General features: G+C 40.0%; 2 protein-coding genes across 2 annotated transcripts in view; one reads left to right on the top strand and one right to left on the bottom strand.

Annotated features, from left to right (window-relative positions):
• Nucleotides 1–267: 267 nt before the first annotated feature.
• Nucleotides 268–14,240, bottom strand: LOC123016574 (vomeronasal type-2 receptor 26-like). The gene is made up of 6 exons (XM_044417087.1): nucleotides 14,176–14,240; nucleotides 7,294–7,585; nucleotides 3,515–4,375; nucleotides 2,484–2,711; nucleotides 1,741–1,867; nucleotides 268–1,172 (listed from the first exon to the last, which is right to left on the bottom strand). The coding sequence occupies exons 1-6, from the start codon at nucleotides 14,238–14,240 to the stop codon at nucleotides 268–270; spliced, it is 2,478 nt and encodes an 825-aa protein (XP_044273022.1).
• A 416-nt stretch (nucleotides 14,241–14,656) lies between these two features.
• The window catches only part of LOC123016573 (vomeronasal type-2 receptor 26-like), a 9,316-nt gene continuing 6,553 nt past the window's right edge, over nucleotides 14,657–17,419 (top strand). Inside the window, exons 1-2 of the mRNA XM_044417086.1 lie at nucleotides 14,657–14,718; nucleotides 16,254–16,542. Of these exons, the coding sequence (XP_044273021.1) occupies nucleotides 14,657–14,718; nucleotides 16,254–16,542 (351 nt within the window). The remainder of the gene's footprint in view (nucleotides 14,719–16,253; nucleotides 16,543–17,419) is intronic.

Below are 17,419 nucleotides of genomic sequence, written 5' to 3'. Positions count from 1 at the left end.
TCAAATATTGAACCCTTTCCTGCCCCTAGTCCTAACCCAAGCTCTGATGTTTACTGGGTATATTTATGACATCCTTCACCCCACTTTTGTAGTGGCCACTGAAAATTCATGGGAGATTTTTACAACTATCAAAACTAATTACAGTCCCTTTGATAAAATGAGCAGAATACAATATACATTCCAGAGTAAATAATAACTCTGGATAACAAACTATAGTTTGCAATATATACACTGAAACTTAAATATACACTAACACTAACATCCCTCTTAAATCTGTTTACTTCTTATTAAATGTTCCCTGTTATTCAGCTCAGACCTCAACAAAATAATGTAACATTTGGGGGAAAAGATGCAACCCAGAAGCCCAGCACTGGAGGCTAAGATTGAAAATATCTCCACAGCCACCATGTATTTTCCCTTGGAGCTCAGATAGGATGGGATAAAGGACAACCAAACACTGCAGAAGACCAACATGCTGAATGTGATGAACTTGGCTTCATTGAAACTGTCAGGCAATTTCCTGGCAAGGAAAGCTACAGTGAAACTGATGATGGCCAGGAAGCCAAGGTAGCCCAGGAGACAATAAAACATGGTTGTGGATCCCTCATTACATCGCAGGACAATTTCTTCATTGAATGAGTACATGTCAAAGTCTGGGAATGGGGGAGAAGCTGACAGCCACATGGTACAAATTCCTGCTTGAATAAGAGAACAGGAAAGAACAACATACATTGCCGATTTTCTTCCCATCCAGTTCCTCATCTGAGAAGCTGGTTTAGTAGCCATGAAAGCCAGAACCACCATAATAGTTTTTGCCAGCACACAAGAAACAGCCACTGCGAAGATGATGCCAAAAGCTGTTTGCTGGAGTATGCAGGTCACCTTTTCAGGGTGGCCAATGAATAGAAAAACACAAAGGAAGCAAAGCTGGAGGGAGATGAGGAGAGCGTAGGTGAGGTCCCGGTTGTTTGCTTTGACAATGGGAGTGTTGTGGTGTTTCAGAAATGTTCCCAACGTCAGCACTGCAGTCAAAAAGCATGAAAGGGTGAGACAAGCTAAACAGAGCCCCAGTGGTTCTTCATAAGACAAGAATGTTATATCCTTTGGGATGCATAAATCTTGGTTTTTGTTTGGGTACTCTTCATCTACACATGCATTACAGTCATTCATGTCTAAAGAAGAAAACAGGTGGGTTTTATCTCAAAAACATTGTATAAATCTCTTTGATAGTATTGATCAACATGTAAGTCTACTCTGTGGAGGTCAAGAAGCAGTGCTTCACTACTTCTATTGCAGAAGTTTTCTGGGTAGTTTGTCAGCAAACTGTTCAAAACTGGTGAAAGACAGGTGGTTGTGATCTATACGGTTTGTACTTTGAGAATTAAAGTACTTGCAGCACTTCGGATCTTGACTCCACTCACTGTAGAAGGAAGCATAAACTGCAACCTTTTGTTTTAAATCACACTTGTTCAATGACTTTCCTTTCAGGAATTTTATCCTACAATCAAGAAACCATCAAACATTGAGTAATTACAATAAGCCATGGAAGCTAAAATGTATAATAGAAAGCTATATCTGAGTATACTTTTTTCTTTACATCCAATTCCTAACAATCCCATTGCTGTGCAATCCTTTTGCGATGGTTTGAACACTGCAGAAAGGAAGTCTGCATGTTTTTACATACATTTCCATTTCATTATTGGCAATCAGTTTTATAACTCTTTGCAATAAATTTCTTACCCTTTTCTTTTGAAATCTTCCCTTCTGGGCATGGAATGCAATCATAGCAGCAAAATGGCTCTCCCTCCTTCATTTTCTTGCTAGAACCAGGGTGGCAACTCTCAGTACAAATGGAAATAGGTGGAACCTAAATCATAATGTAAGAAGGCCAAGTTTTTCTTATGACTAACAAAGCCAGAATTCTTAAGTTTATGGGTCATTTTGTAGCCAAGGTGATGCTATTTCATTCTTTCATGCTTTGATAATACTGTTGGAAATTATGAAACAATGTAGCAAATCATTTATTTTATTCTATAGTATTTCATTCATTCATTCATTCATTCATTCATTCATTCATTCATTACTTTTGTTATTTCTCCTTCTATATTAATGAATTGATTTCCTGAGACAAATTCAATGTTACTATTTACCTGACCTTGGGGTCATTTACACTCCAAGCCACATCCAGAATGCTGTAACATTCTGCAGTTTATTGGGCCAGCATTTTCATTATTCCCTGATCTTTTATAGAAGTAAACATCAACCATTGAGTTCAAAATTGGGCTTTACTTCAATTGGGCACCAAATCTGGATCAAGACCAGAATTAGCATCACAGGGATCACGATGGAATAATATGGAGCTATATTAAGTCATGCTGGGTGCTCTCTAATGTTCATTGAAATTAACTTTTCACATTTGAACTGACACACATTGCTTTTTAGAAATGGATAGTCTTCCCATACTTCCTGGAATGGGATCCCACCTGATTAAACCAGCTGTGCCATGTTATGGCATTATCATTGATGGTGAATGTTTGCCCCAAAGGATCTTGGGGATTCAGCATGCCTACTTTCACTTTATGAAAGGAGAGGTTTGAAGAAACAATCCAATTGATCACATCAAATCCAGCTTCCAACTCCCTATTCTGGTCAAAGGAAACCTCATCCCCAGCACTGTTGTTAAATGAAATGTCTCTCAGAAACTGATGAAGCTAAATGGAAAAGGAAAAGACAAGCACTTAGAATAGGCATTTACAAGCAAACAAGCAAGTTTTTACTCACAAATCATGCTAACATATTCTATTAGCAGCCCTGTAAGTGAACACATCAACAATTCATTTTCAGGAAATGTTGCGAATTCACAAACTGGTGATCATATATGAAAAATGCATGTATAGATAGACAGGCAATTTAAAAAGCATTTTTCCAAAATGTGCATTTAATTTTTAGTCAAAACAGGAAGCAACCTGATTTTGAAAAATATGCCAGGAAACACAGTGGAAATTTCTCAGTGGAAATGAACATGGTTTTCATTCAAATAGGCCAACCCCTATAGGGCAAAAGTAGTAATGGGAACAGGCTGAAGTGTTTGAAAAAAAATATGTCAAGCTTGAAAATTGCTGACTTTTCTTACTTTAATTTAGGAAAAGTTTCCTTTGAGCATGACTTAGATATTTGACGCTTGAGTCAGTCAAATTGAAATTCTGTTCAAAATCCTTTAGAGCCCCATTTTCCCATTATCATATTTCCAGTCTGTTTGAACAACCTCTTTAAAGGCACACCTGTAAACTTTATTTAAAGTATTTTATATCTGCTCTTCAATCAAAAAAACCCTTCCCACTGCTGTATACAAAGGTTAATGATAAGACAGTCCCTGCATTGATGCAGAAATGACTGGAATGGATTTCTGGATCCAAAAACATTGCTAAAACCTCAGGTGAAAAGTTGATATGACTGAAAGTCAAGACAGAAAAGGTAGATAAAGTACTGTTAGTGGGAATGTTCAATGAATTACCTGCCACTGCTCTTGATTCAGAGGTTGCAGTCCTTGTCCATTGCCAATTTTCCTGTGTCTGCATCTAGATGAAGACATGGCATGCAAAGCATGGGCCACTGCATGGACGGCATTGTAGATGCTGTAGCTGTGACCATTCATACTCATTTCAAAAAAAGTCCCAGGAAGGTTCTCCAGCTTCTCTTCCCCAGTGCAGAGATCACCCCCAATGTCATGCACACCTTGATTTGGCAATGCACAACTGAAGGCCTGTTGCCAGAAGAAACTGATGAAACCATCCCCCATTGTATTTGAAGGGTTTCTCCTCTTAATAAACTGTTGAAATTCTGGCAGATCATTAGAATGCGTGGAGAATGACAGAGCCCCATGGGTTATTTCTATATCCAATGACCTTTGATAGACAAATGATGTGAATTCCATTTGGGCAGTCATTATCCACACATTACCTTTTGACATATTTGACTCTTGTTCTGCTTCTGATAGACTTGGCAGCCATCTCAGAAATGCAACACTATACGATTCTCCATATGCCATGAAAACATTAGCTCTGCTGTTCAATACTTTAGCATAGATTTTCACTCCCTGCTCCAGAATGTCTTCAATTTTGTCAACAAAAGTTAGTGTGCGGCTTTTTTCTATGAAGGCAAAACAGATCCCACTCCGAGAAAAGAAAGGGAGTGCAGTTTGCACAAATCTTTCTCCCGTGTCAGTGTCCATAACAATGACCCCAATCCATGTCCATCTAAAATGCAGGAGCAAAGAGCGAATCCCTGCATACTGAACCATTTCTTTAGGGACCATCTGGTAGAAGGAAAGACCTGGGTTTTTGTCATTTGTCACTGGAGCAGGGCCATATATGAGCTGGAGAGAGGTATGGAATAGAAGAGAAAAAGGCAGAAGTTATTAAAGTACGATGAATCAATTTTAAGCATCTAAAGTACTTCAAATATAACTGGTGTATGTTCTCAGTCCATTCACTCTGGAAGCTGAATGGCCTATACTATTCATGCAGTGAACAAGGGTCTGCAACTGTGAGCATAGTGTCATGAGTAACAACTCCAACAGGTATGCCACCCTGAGCTCTATACAACCTTCTGCAGCACAAGAGGCGCACAGTCAAAGACCACAAGCCACATGTGCAGAAGAGGGACACTGCTAGTGCAGCAGGCCTTTGGATTCAATTCCTGGTGGACACCCATGCAGTACCAGCTTGTTCAGTGCCAAATCAGGGGTGAAAGAAAGCCAGCCAGAGCCTGGAGGTTACCATGCAAATTCACACACATGTGCATGGATTCAAACACACATCCCCGTTATCTGTATGAGCACACAAAGTAAAGGGCCTTCTTTGTGACATCTTTCCCAATGATCCTGACCCAGGTTGCTCTTGTTAGCAGTACTAGGGAAAGACTGAACTATGTGAGGATCTCTGGGAGTTAGGAGTGGCAAGTGCAAGTGGTGGGGAATTTGTGGTGATGGTGTGGACAAGGCTCCCTGGAAACACAGAAAAGCCCTTGAGGGCTGCATGTACTCTCTGGGCTGTTTGTGTATCCTGGTCCTAACCATTTGGGGACCAGATTATTCAAAGGACCTTTTGTGCTTGAATAAACATGCCTGTGACTTGAGAACCATGTACTAGACACTAGTGGCAAGGCCTTCTCAGTTGCAAGCCCCGCTCTGTGGAACCACCTCCCAATTATTGGTCAGTTGGTCCCTTTAAATAGTTAGTGAGCAGACCAGAATGAAGGGATATGGTCAGTACTCAAACATGTTTTGAAGGTATATCTATTCCAAGTCAAGTTTAATGAATTCTCCTGGATATGCTATGGGTTTAGTACTATATGGCTAACGTTTGTTATAACTATTTTATTCTGACTGGGTTTTTTCCTTTATTTAAAATTTGTGCTGCTTAGCTTTATTGTGTTGCAGCTATAAATATTTTCATAATGGTCTAGTTATGCGAGAGGACTTTGTCTGGAAAGGTAGCTAAAATAAATGAGGTCATACAGTCTCCTTTCATGCCATGGTTACTCACATGAATCAAGTGCAGAGTCAGACCCCCTTCTCCAAGAAACCCACCGCAGAACAAGCATCAAGTGCAGTCAGGATGGAAGGCCCTCCATGCTTGAGGCGACTGACCAACCTTTTTTGCTCTAGCACAAGTGTTGTGTGTGCAAGGAAAATCAGAATCCCCCAATTTCCCTCTTGAAGCATATTCCACTTCAAGATTGTGGGTCTTGTTCTAGTCTCAAAAGAACAGTATGCACTTTTGCTTGAATTATTCAAATATACACATCAATGGCACACATCTTTGAGATTTAGGCATCTTCTCCCATTGATGAAAGTGTGCTTATGAGCATTTTTCAAAAGTACACATTTCATGTCCTTTTTTCAAATGTGTACATGCCATTGAATACTCCAATATGTACAGATTTTGACAGTACATTGAATTTAAGTCTATATTTACAAGTAGTTCATGGGACAAATCCCGACCAGAAATGAACTGAAACTACTTTTTATGAATCCCTACTTGGCACACTCATTATTGTCTCCTCAGAAAACCAGAATGTGTTATGTACAAAAAGTGACTCTATGAGGAAACCTCTACATGGTTGTCTGCCCACTGTTTAAACAAAAACCACACAATTATAGCTCTTTCTGTCCCCATGTACCTGCATACCAGCTTTCTGACTTTAAGTCATGCTGTTCTACACTGCGGCTTGGAATTGGCCCATGAGATACCCACATCAGGTAGCCAAGGATGGAAGAGCAAGAAATTCACCCCTCTTTTACCACTGCCCCCAACTCTACTGGGTGCTCAGAAGAACCCCACCACCCAATCTTCCCCCATGGTATTTGAAACAACTGGCAGTGGTTAGCGCACACTGTGGGACAGAGAGGGGCCTGCTCTGTTTCTCTAGGCATACCCCCACCCCACTTTTTCTCACTGCTGTGTCACCTCTATGGAGAGCCAGGCAGCCAGAAGCAGCAGATCCTCTTCTAGGAAAGTGGTGCAGTGCGGCATGGACTGGGACATAGGTAGGGAACAGCAGGAAAGGGTGCAGGCATGGTGGGTGTCACCTCCTCAGTCAGGCAGTGAGGGAACTTGTGGCAGGGCTGGTGTGGGCCTGGCTGCTAAGTCTGGGCATTAAAAGGATCTCCACTACTTCTGCAGCTTATGCCTCTGTGTAGCGCTCTCTTGAATAGCCACTACCGAATGTCTCCTCTGTTATGCTCAGTACCTACATCGCAACTTCTGTCGCATTTAAACTTGATGCTTGGAGATCAAGTTGAATTATGTGTGAGGCTCAGAAAAAAGGAGCACAGGATCCACTCCATGCCCTGGGTGTTTGAGCAGCAGTCATGGAACCAATGCCATTTGTTGGTGGCAGCTATTCCTACCTTCCAACTTCTCTTGAAAATGCAGGCTTAGTCATGGCATTTCAGACAGCATGAGTTGTCAGAAAGAGGATTCTGCTTGGTTCTCTGCCTTGTCACTTTTAAGTGATAGAAAAAAGCCATTGTTTCCTGCCTTCTTCTCCTGCTCTGTTCCTGGACATCTCCATCCCTGCTGGTGGGCACAAGATCACAACGAAGTCCCCCAAACACTCCTCATTCTTTAATGGACCATTAAAGCTCTACTTCTTAGTCTGAATCCATGCAAAATAGATGGCCCATCTGATGATGTGAAATGCACACATTTCTAAATGCAATTTAAAAGCTCTGATCTGGAAGTGTGAAACACCCATAGTGCACAGAGACAGAAATAAAGGGAATCCCACCTGTGGAATCTTATAAGTATCCAAGACAGTTGCCATGTGAAGTGAGGTTTCAGGGTCCAGTCCCCCAATAATTGCCATCAGGTTTTTCTCCGTGTCACATGTGTAGTTGGGGACAAAGCTTTCCATTGTGAACAAGAGCAGCATTGTGCCATGATAGGTTTGCTGTGCATTGAAATAGCTGTCATAGATGTGGAAGCCCAAGGTGAGATTGGGCAAGATCTGAGGGTTTTCATTGATCTCCTTGACAGCAAATGCAAAGGCCAAGATGTGCTGATAATGATTGGGCACCACTCTAGAACAACAATTGCAATCTGCATCAGAAAGATCCTTTCTACTTTCAAAAAGCTTCTTTTGCTTCACCCTTACTCCTATAATTTATTGCAATATTTATATCAACATTTAATGTGATGCATTCTACACAAAAGGTTAGATAACTAAACAGCTAAAACATTTTTTTAAAAAATGCTGCTTTCAAAAGTAAGCATACTGAGCAGAGCATGATAAACTGAAGCATTTGGTGCTGAAACTTTAGACAACAATATTTCAGTCAATCACATAGACATGCAGTATCAGGAATTCCTTATTCAGTACTGGGGCAATTGACCAACCCACATACCTTATTTGAAGTATAGAAAATAATGAAAGTAGGGTAAAGGGTGACAAAGTAGAGGGTTTTTAACATCAGAAAGCAGAGGGAAAATATACTCTTATGGAACTGGGATTATTCAGTGTATCTGACTTTGTCTCTCCAGTGAGACAAAAGGAAGATGCAATTAACCGTGATCCATAGCTGAACTATGGGATTCTGTAGCAAGTGGTAAGATAATGGCCACCAAGTTACATGGCTTTAGAATGAGACTACATAAATGCATAGAGGAGCAAGGACAACTAATCAAGGTAATCATGCGCTGTCTGCAGGATCAGAAGTAGCAACGGTTGCAATACTAGTTGCTGGAGTCTGATAGTGAAGAAAGCCTGTTGCCCGCATGCCACTCTAGTGATTTTCCTTGGATATCTGGTATGCTGCTACAGAAAGCAAACTACAACATAAGCTCTTGTTCTGGCACAGGGGCTCTTCATAGTGAGCAGGAACTCAATTTAAATCAGGTGAAGCAAGTAAAATCTGCTGTATTTGAAATCAAATCATATTAAGATTCAGCAGCTAAAAGGTACAAAAAGGTCATGCAGATAAAAGATTCCTACATTTAATGCCAGTGTTTTTGTACCCCTGCTGCACTCTGACATTTTTGCATTATGAAATAAAAAATCATACAGAATTTAGAGCAAGAAAGAGAGCGAGAAATGAAAGGAAGTCAAAACAAGGGAGCAGTTGAGAGGCAATAAATATAGAGTAAGCATGAGTTGTTAAAGAGGTTGGAAAGAGAATTCAAATCTTCAATCTATCCCAGTGTGTGCCCCGAAATCATCTTATCTTCTTACTCAAATGAGGAGGGTGGGGAACTAGAGGAATTTCATGACAATTTTGGCCCTTTACTCCCATCTCTGCATTTTGCAGTTACAATTTATTTATTCTCCCTCCACTTAGATAAAATTTCAGCAAAGAGTTTTGGAGCTTCTTTAAGCTTGCCTTATTTTTGAGATATCCTTTAACTCTCCAAGTTGGTATTAGACAGACTTTGGTGAGTTATTTAAAAATCCCTTCATTTAGCATTATCTTTGGCCACTGGGAGGAAGTGGTTAATTCCTTTGCCCTGCACTGCAATAGACACCTCTATTGTTCCTGAAAGTTTTATTATGCAGGGAAATTGGCAACCCCACTGCAGAAGAGGTAAACAGTGTGAGGTAAAGCACTAAGCTATTTCCCATTGCTATGGTCTCATTCCAAAATCAGTGGTCCATGGCTGCTGTTAACATTTTTTTCTACCTCTGAAGATACAGAGTACAGTCCTCATATGCCCCATCCCTTTCCTGTCTAATTTCCAAATCAAGTGGACCTTGGCCAGAATTACTTGTATAAGAATAAATGTGTTAATCTTTACTGTTCTCTTTAATTTCATTTTTTTTTTTTTTACCGCCAAATCTAATAGGACATTGAGCTCAGTTTTCAGCCTCTGACACAAATCACTCCAGTGGCAACATAAGTTATGAAAATGTATAACCACTGATTGGTTTAATGAACTTTTATTGTTACATGTTTATAGTTATTGAGTTATGCACTCTGGTGATGCCCTGGAAAGTGGTGTGCATAAGTAAATACAGAGTTTGTGCCTTACTTAATTTCATCAGAGAGCATAGGTGGGGGTTCCTCAGTAAAACGGATGGCACTGGAAATGATAAAACTGTGAGAAACGATTCCACCAATGATGAGCTCTCCCTGCTGATGATACTTGTGGAGGGGAGGGGAGGCAGAACAATCATTGCATTTAACAATGGGAGATTTGCATTTTGTCTGATAAAATAAAGCTAGCAAAAAACCCAGTAACACCCTCATATGCATTACAAATCTTCCCTCTGTCCAGAAATTCCACATTTCCATTTAACACTGAAACTAAAATGACCTGATCTGGATTGCTCTGTTTATGTTTTAGCCTACTGATATGCCTGGACCTCAGAATCCATGATCTCACATATAGTGGTCAGTCCCTGCCTACTCTTTGCCCCAGCCTGCTTTAATGCTTTCTAGAGTGTATATTTATGCCATCCTTCCACGATTCTCTGGTTCGCTTTAATATTATTGCATGTCCGTGGATTTTGAAAAGTGACAAAATTGCTACAGTGCATATGATAATTAAATGGGAAATTACAAGTTTAAATCTGAGGATTCCTTGTGGGATCCTAGAAGAAAGCTTGTTTGCTACATTTGAACAAAAGTGTTCCATTTCATATAGCTGAACAACATGGAACATTTATCCAAATAACACTGAACAGCAAAAGAAAAGGAATTAAACAATAGTATAGTGTGGTGTTGCTGTGTGTTTACGACTGGTTTCTTCTAGTATATTTAATGAATGACTTGCTCTGGAATTATAGAGAAGGAGGAGGAGGGCAATTGATTCCCTTTTGTATTCTTTCAAAGGGTATTATACAATTCCAGATCAAGGGAATTTATTTCTGCTGTCCTTGGTCTGGAGCTACAGCAAAAGTGAATGCTTTTTATCACAAGACTATAAAGCAATCAAACAGAAGATAATTGGCTTAAATAGCCTCCTGTTCTATCTCCAAACAGCAGAAAAAAGAAAGTACATGTTTTTATACACATTATCAGATCTTTCACAATACTGAACAGTATTCTGTCTGCTTGGAGTCAGAATTACTGATTTCAGTATAGAAATATTCCAGCTGTGACTTTCTTTCCTTTTGGTTGTTCCTAACAGTTCAATGAGATTCTAAATATTCATAGTCAATTATAAGCAAATTAAGGGCCCAAAAGCAGATAACGCAAAGGCATATGGACAAGATGTAATTCAAAGCCAGTCCCTTTCACTTTCAAGGACTAGGAAACGAGCATCTTTGTAGGCACATACACAGAAATTCCTTTCTGTCAACACTTCTTGATGAATTCCAGTGGATGGCTCTTGGGTCTTTCAGGCAGGAGGAGTACAAGAGCATTTCCTGACCAAGCTCTTAAGCAACTGGCATATGTGGTTTAGCCTCCAGGGTAGGTGCTTCTAACCCTGTTCTGGACGGGGTTGCACTCCTCCTGAAGGACAGGGTGTGCAGTTTGGGGGTGCTCCTCAACCTGGAGCTGTCCCTGGAATCCCAGGTGGTGGTGGTGAAGAGCACTCTCCTTTAGCTTTGGCTGATCAATGCTCCTATTTGAATGGGCAGTGCCTGGCAGCAGTGACCCATGCCCTGGTAACTTCCTGATTGGACTACTGTAATATGCTGTATGTGGGGCTGCCCTTGAAGATGGTCCAGATACTTCAACTGGTCCAGAACAGAACTGCCAGGTTGTTAACAGGGACCGGCACGTATGAACATATAATGCCAGTCCTTTTTCACCTACACTGGTTTCCAGTTGAAGCCTGGGCCCAATTTAAATTGCTGATGATGACTTTTAAAGCCCTAAATGACTTTGGGCCTGGTTACCTGAAGGAGCATCTCCTTCCATATATGCCTGCCTGCACCTCAAGATCTGGAGCAGACACCCTTCTCTGAGTGCCCTCCCTGAAGGAGATTAGGAGGGTGGCACCCCAATTGTGGAATTCACTCCCCAGAGAGGTTGCCTGGCATCATCACATTATTCTTTTCAGCACCAGGCCAAAACCTTTTTATTTTCCCTATGTTTTAAGACCTGACAGTTTTAATTGGGGTTTTATTATTAGCAAATTTTTGGACACTGTGTTTTATTTATTTTTTCTTACATTTTGTAATGGGACAGTCTACAAAAGATTTAAATGAATAAATATGCAGATATGTGGCTTTGGATAATGGAGGTAGCCCATGGCTAGTGGCCATGATAGCTTTCTCTTCCACAGATTTGTCCAACTCCCTTTTTAAAGCCATCTAACTTGGCAGCCGACACTAGTTCCTGTTAGAGGAAGAAAAATCATTAGAATTTAATCAAGTAATCAAGCCTGTGCATTTCCTGAAAGGGAGCATAATTTATAATGCTATGTGCCCCATAAACAGTGTGCTGTTTTAAAGATGGAGACTAGCACTTTTGGTTATTTTCTGTATATGTTGCTATCAGCCTACTATTATGCGTTTGCATTTGGAAGACTGAGAATTTGACTAACATGGTTGGCCTTGATCCTCCACCACCACCACCACCTCCTCCTCTTCTTGTCTGCTTGCATCTCCTTTGCATAGGAGATTTATTTGTTTGTTTTTGTTTTCCTAATTTAGTAAGATCTCCATGGTCTTAGGAGATTTCTTTCCTCTACTGCATGGGTCCTCAACCTACAGCCTGTGGGCTGGATCTGGCCTGCCATGCCCATTCATTTGGCCCGCCATAGCTCACCACGTGTGCGTGCACATGCTTGCGCGCATGGCGAGGTGCCAGCTTGCTCGCAAGGAGATCATTTTGGAATTGCTTGGAGAAAAGAATCTCCTTGCGAGCAAGCCAGAGCCTTTTCAGGAGATACTTTTCTCCAAGCGAGAGGACGATAGTTTTGGACTTACTCGGAGAAAAGGCTTTCCTTGCGAGCAAGCCAGCGCCTTGCCGGGAGATCCTTTTCTCCAAGCAAGTCCCAAGGTGCCAGCTTGCTCACAGGGAGAATGTTTTGGACTCGCTTGGAGAAAATTATCTCTGCACACACATGCCCCTGCCTTTCTGCACGTGCACGTGTGCACCCCCTTCCCCTGGCCCCAGCATTCACCCCCTGACTGCATCGCTTTGGTGGCCCATGCCCATCACTGGCACCTTTCAACTGGCCCCCTATTGAAAAAGTTTGAGGGCCCCTGCTCTAATGCCTTCATAATAACTATGCCATTGGCCTCTTGGACTAGTTGCCAGCATTCTAAAACTGAACCTTGTACTTCTAGTAACCTTCAAGCATTTTGAAGGGATTTAACCTTCTTGACAACTCCATTTTCAAATTCCCTTTCACTATTTCCATCATTTCAGAGGAGTTGCATCTTCTGAATTTAGATGTGATAGTGCTGGATTTTGATGACACTTTGCTACTAATTGCTTCGACAATAGTCACATTTCATATAAGATCCTGGGTGACACCACAAAGGATTGAGTCCAGTATTACCACCTCTCTGGTTACTTCTTTAACTGTTCTACAGCATAAGTCATTTGGAGCACTGAGACATCTCCTCTTTTTCATGATTTGAACATATGTAGTCACTGTAGGGGTAACTGAAGTTCCCCATTCTCATTTGGAGAACTCCCAAATTTGATGTCCCATCACGGTGAGACATCCAGTCTGATATTATGCTGTTTTGTTTCTTTCATTTCTTTGAAATGGTCAATGATATTTTCAGAAAACTACACTGGAAATCTGTGGTTTGAACAGAACTCCAGTTTATCTCAGGACTTCTGGGATGAGAATATGCATGTATGTATTTATTATTTTAATTTATATGCCACTACCATAACCCATGATTGGGCTCCCTGTGCCACTTACAACAATTAAAACAGCATTCTAAAAACAGCAAAACTAAAAATATTAACAAAACTTCAATAATACAGAAACATACCCAAACAAATTAAAATAATTACATAAAAGGCTTAAACAAGCAACTGTGGATACATAATAAAAACCAGGGTCATGTTAAAAAGAACAAAATTATTATTAAAATCAAATGTTAAAAGAGCTGGAGAAGAGATATGCCTTTGCCTAGCACTCAAATGGTAAGAACGATGGCACCAGGTGTACCTCTCTGGAGAACCTATTCCAGAGATGGAGGTCTCCAGCCAGTGAATAGAATTTCCTGGATCTTAGTAAACAAAATTAGCATCATCACTTGCACTGCACAGACTGCCATAAACCAAAAGCCACAATTAGCACGAACCTTTTCCATTATGAGTTGAACTTTTCCCTTGATGACTTCTATATCAACACTGTGTGTGCACGTGTGTGTGTATTTATATATAGACATACAACTATATATGCATACTCATGTAGTATTTTCACTAATAAAAATATTTTCCTGTTCTCCTACACTCCCTTTATCTCAGAAGCTTCCATGTTGCCATCATTGATGCTTTTCATTTACATTGCAGCAATCCAAATTGACCTAACACTTGCTGATCTATTACTTGGTTAAAACATACTAGTATTGATTAGAAGTGTGCATTTTCACAATGACACAGAGAAATTAAAACCTCTTTCCTTATGCAATTATCAAAATGTTTATGATTAATTCTGTTTCTTGGGGGTAGACATAACAGGAAATAAACAAATGGCTCATGAGTGCAATGGGACCCTCCCTCCCATGTTGCTCAGCAATTGGTACATAAATTCATACTGCCCTGATCCTGGATGTAGCAGCAAATCATAGCGACTGTAGAAACTGATAGCCTTGTTCTCCATGAAAGTACCTAATCCCCCTTTAAATCTATCCAAATTGGTGGCTTTCTCTACAACTTGTGGAAGTGAATGTCACCATTTAACAATATGCTGTGTGAAGAAGTCCTTTGATTGCTGTTGAATCTCCCACCAAGTCTATGTGAGGAGAGTGAGGAGTCAATGGATACTCAGATCAAACTTGTCTATCCTTGAAGACTTTTAATAATCATAGAGGAACCAAGCAAATGGTTCTAACTCAATTTATCTGCAATATGATGGCTTTTTCTATATTAAAATTGATGTTTATTCTTCTGATGCTGCCTTTCATGGCATGCATGTCTCATATTAAACAGTGTAGTGTTGGTGATCCTCTGCCTATTCTTCACAGATATGTTCAACCTGGTGACCTCATCATTGGGGGTGTAACTTCTCTTGTCTTCATGCCGAGAGACCCAGAGAGATTCAATGAACACCCATATCATTCAGTTATTGATGAACCCCTGTAAGTTACCTTTACTTCTTATACATTGATCCAGAATCTAATTTTAAATAATCCAGTTCTACATATTAAAATCAACTATACTGATTCCCAAGTCTTAAAAGAGCATTAAAATGTTGTTTTCTTGAGGAATTCTATATAAAACAGTATTTCAATAGTAGTCAGTGTGGTCTTTCTATTAAAATCCTCATTTTTCCTTTGTTATTACCTGTTCCATATTCTTCTCAAACACTTTTCCAGTCATACCATGCACTAAAAGGAGTTCCTATTAATTAAATATCATATTAGTAATGCTGATATTTTAAGGAAGGGAAGAAGTAGAAATGGCTTGAATCTTAGTCATAGAATTATTAGATGCAAAAGGCATATTTAGAAATTTTAGCACACTTGTACAAATAACATAGCTAAATCTTGATGGCTTAGCTATCCGTGTGTACAATACTATATGTGTCAGTACATATAGCACAACAGATGCCATGTAATTTTGCTATTCAAGACTAACATGGAATCTAGCATGTAGCTAAGAATACCTGCAATTAAAAACATACTACTATAGGAATTATATCCTTGCCCAACTGTGTGTCCCTGTTTTTGCCTCCTTAAAATGCATCATGTATTGTGTTCACCATGTCCTCATATCTATTTAGAAAATCTCAAACAAATACAGATCCACACATATACATACATCAGAAAGTCACAAAACAAATTTGTACAAATCCCCCTCTGAAAATGCCTTCTCTGCTTCTTCATGATATTTAAACCCAACACTAATTAATTAATACCAAAATCCCATGTACCTTGGAAGGCATCTAGAAGACAATAGAAATTTTCAGAATTCTATATCCAGTGTCAAAGAGTGATACTTGAGAAGGGTCTTAGAGAGTGTTTCAGCATTGAGGAGAGGCGGGGACTGGAGCCACAAGGATAAACTTTTTCCTAGTGACATCTCAGAGGCCTTTCCTCCCCTCTAAACAGCACAGCTAGGCAGGTGGAAATGTCCATCCAGCTGCTTTGCAAAATCAGAGGAGCACAGAGACAATAGTCCTTGGCATCGTCCCTTGTCCTCTTCTGCATATGATAGCTGTAATCCTCCTTGTTCAGAAAAGTTAACTTCCAGATAAAACTATTCTAACGCATTGACTCAAGTTTCAACCCTAAACTACATTTAAATTCACTGAGCCATGTTAAAATACAGGTTCATTGAAGGATTCCTACTTAGCTGCAATGATTTTGCGAGAGCAATATGTAATTCCTATAATAGCCTGCAGGCTCTGGAATCTGCTTTTCAAAGAGATGTGCCTGGTGCTGACATTTTATTGCTTTTGGCAGCAGGCCAAATGCTTTTTATTTCCCCAGAATTTTAGGGTTTATTTTATTTTAGATTGGCATTTTAGTATATATTCTTACATTGTATTTTAATTTTTTGTTACTGGTTCGTGAGCTGTCTTGAGACCCATTTTGGGTAAAAAGAGGGTAGAAATGTTGTCAATACTAAATAAAATAATATATATTGGTGCAACATTTAATTCTCATGGCAGCTTCCTGACTAAGAACTACCAACACATCTTGGCCTTGATATTTGCTGTGAAGGAAATCAATGAAAACCAGCAGATATTGCCAAATGTCACCCTGGGTTCCATCGTCTATGACAGTTATGGTGGAAGATGGACCTATCATGCCACCATGGAGCTTTTTGACAACTGGAAGAGATTTATCCCCAATTACAAGTGCTGTCTTCAGAACCTCTTGATGGCAGTTATTGGAGCACAATACTCTCAAACCTCCCTTGATATGGCAGATATCTTGGGCATCTACAAAATTCCACAAGTAGGATTTGTGGAGTGAGGCATGAGACTTTCAGAAAATATGCACATATTGTCTTTTTGAGTGTGATATAATGACATAGGTGTGTATGTCTGTGTTATATTGAAATTTAATTTTCCTTTTTTGAGGCAGCATATAAAACAAGGTGAGTATTAAAAGCTTTGCAGATCTTTATTGCAAGAAATTTTATACATGGAAACCTGGTAGCTCTATCAGTGATATTTTAGAATTCATATTAGTGATGTGCAGTAAATTGCAAAGGGAGGAAAAGAATTTAGTCTACCCAAAAGGTATCACATGCTCGCAAAGTTATGCTCAGAATCCTACAAGCTAGGCTCCAGCAGTATGTGGACCGAGAACTACCAGAACTGCAGGCAGGATTTCGAAGAGGGAGAGGAACTAGAGATCAAATTGCCAATATACACTGGATCATGGAGAAAGCTAGGGAGTTCCAGAAAAACATCTACTTCTGCTTCATTGACTATGCTAAAGCCTTTGATTGTGTGGATCACAACAAATTGTGGCAAGTTCTTAAAGAGATGGGAGAACCTGACCATCTTATTTGTCTCTTAAGAAGCCTATATGCAGGTCAAGAAGCAACAGTGAGAACTGGACATGGAACCACTGATTGGTTCAAAATTGAGAAAGGAGTTCAGCAAGGCTGTATACTGTCACTCTGCCTATTTAACTTATATGCAGAACACATCATGAGAAAGGCGGGCCTCAATGAATCACCAGTTGGAATTAAGATTGCTGGGAGTAATATCAACAACCTCAGGTATGCAGATGATACCACTCTCATGGCAGAAAGTGAAGAGGAACTAAAGAGCCTCTTGATGCGGGTGAAGGAGGAGAGTGCAAAAGTTGGCTTGAAACTCAA

The sequence above is a fragment of the Varanus komodoensis genome, unplaced genomic scaffold, assembly GCF_004798865.1.
Source record: "Varanus komodoensis strain SLA01 unplaced genomic scaffold, ASM479886v1 scaffold86, whole genome shotgun sequence".
In the NCBI taxonomy this organism is placed as follows: domain Eukaryota; kingdom Metazoa; phylum Chordata; class Lepidosauria; order Squamata; family Varanidae; genus Varanus; species Varanus komodoensis.
The sequence above is the reverse complement of the archived record's forward strand: the minus strand, read 5'-3'. Positions and strand labels throughout refer to the sequence as shown.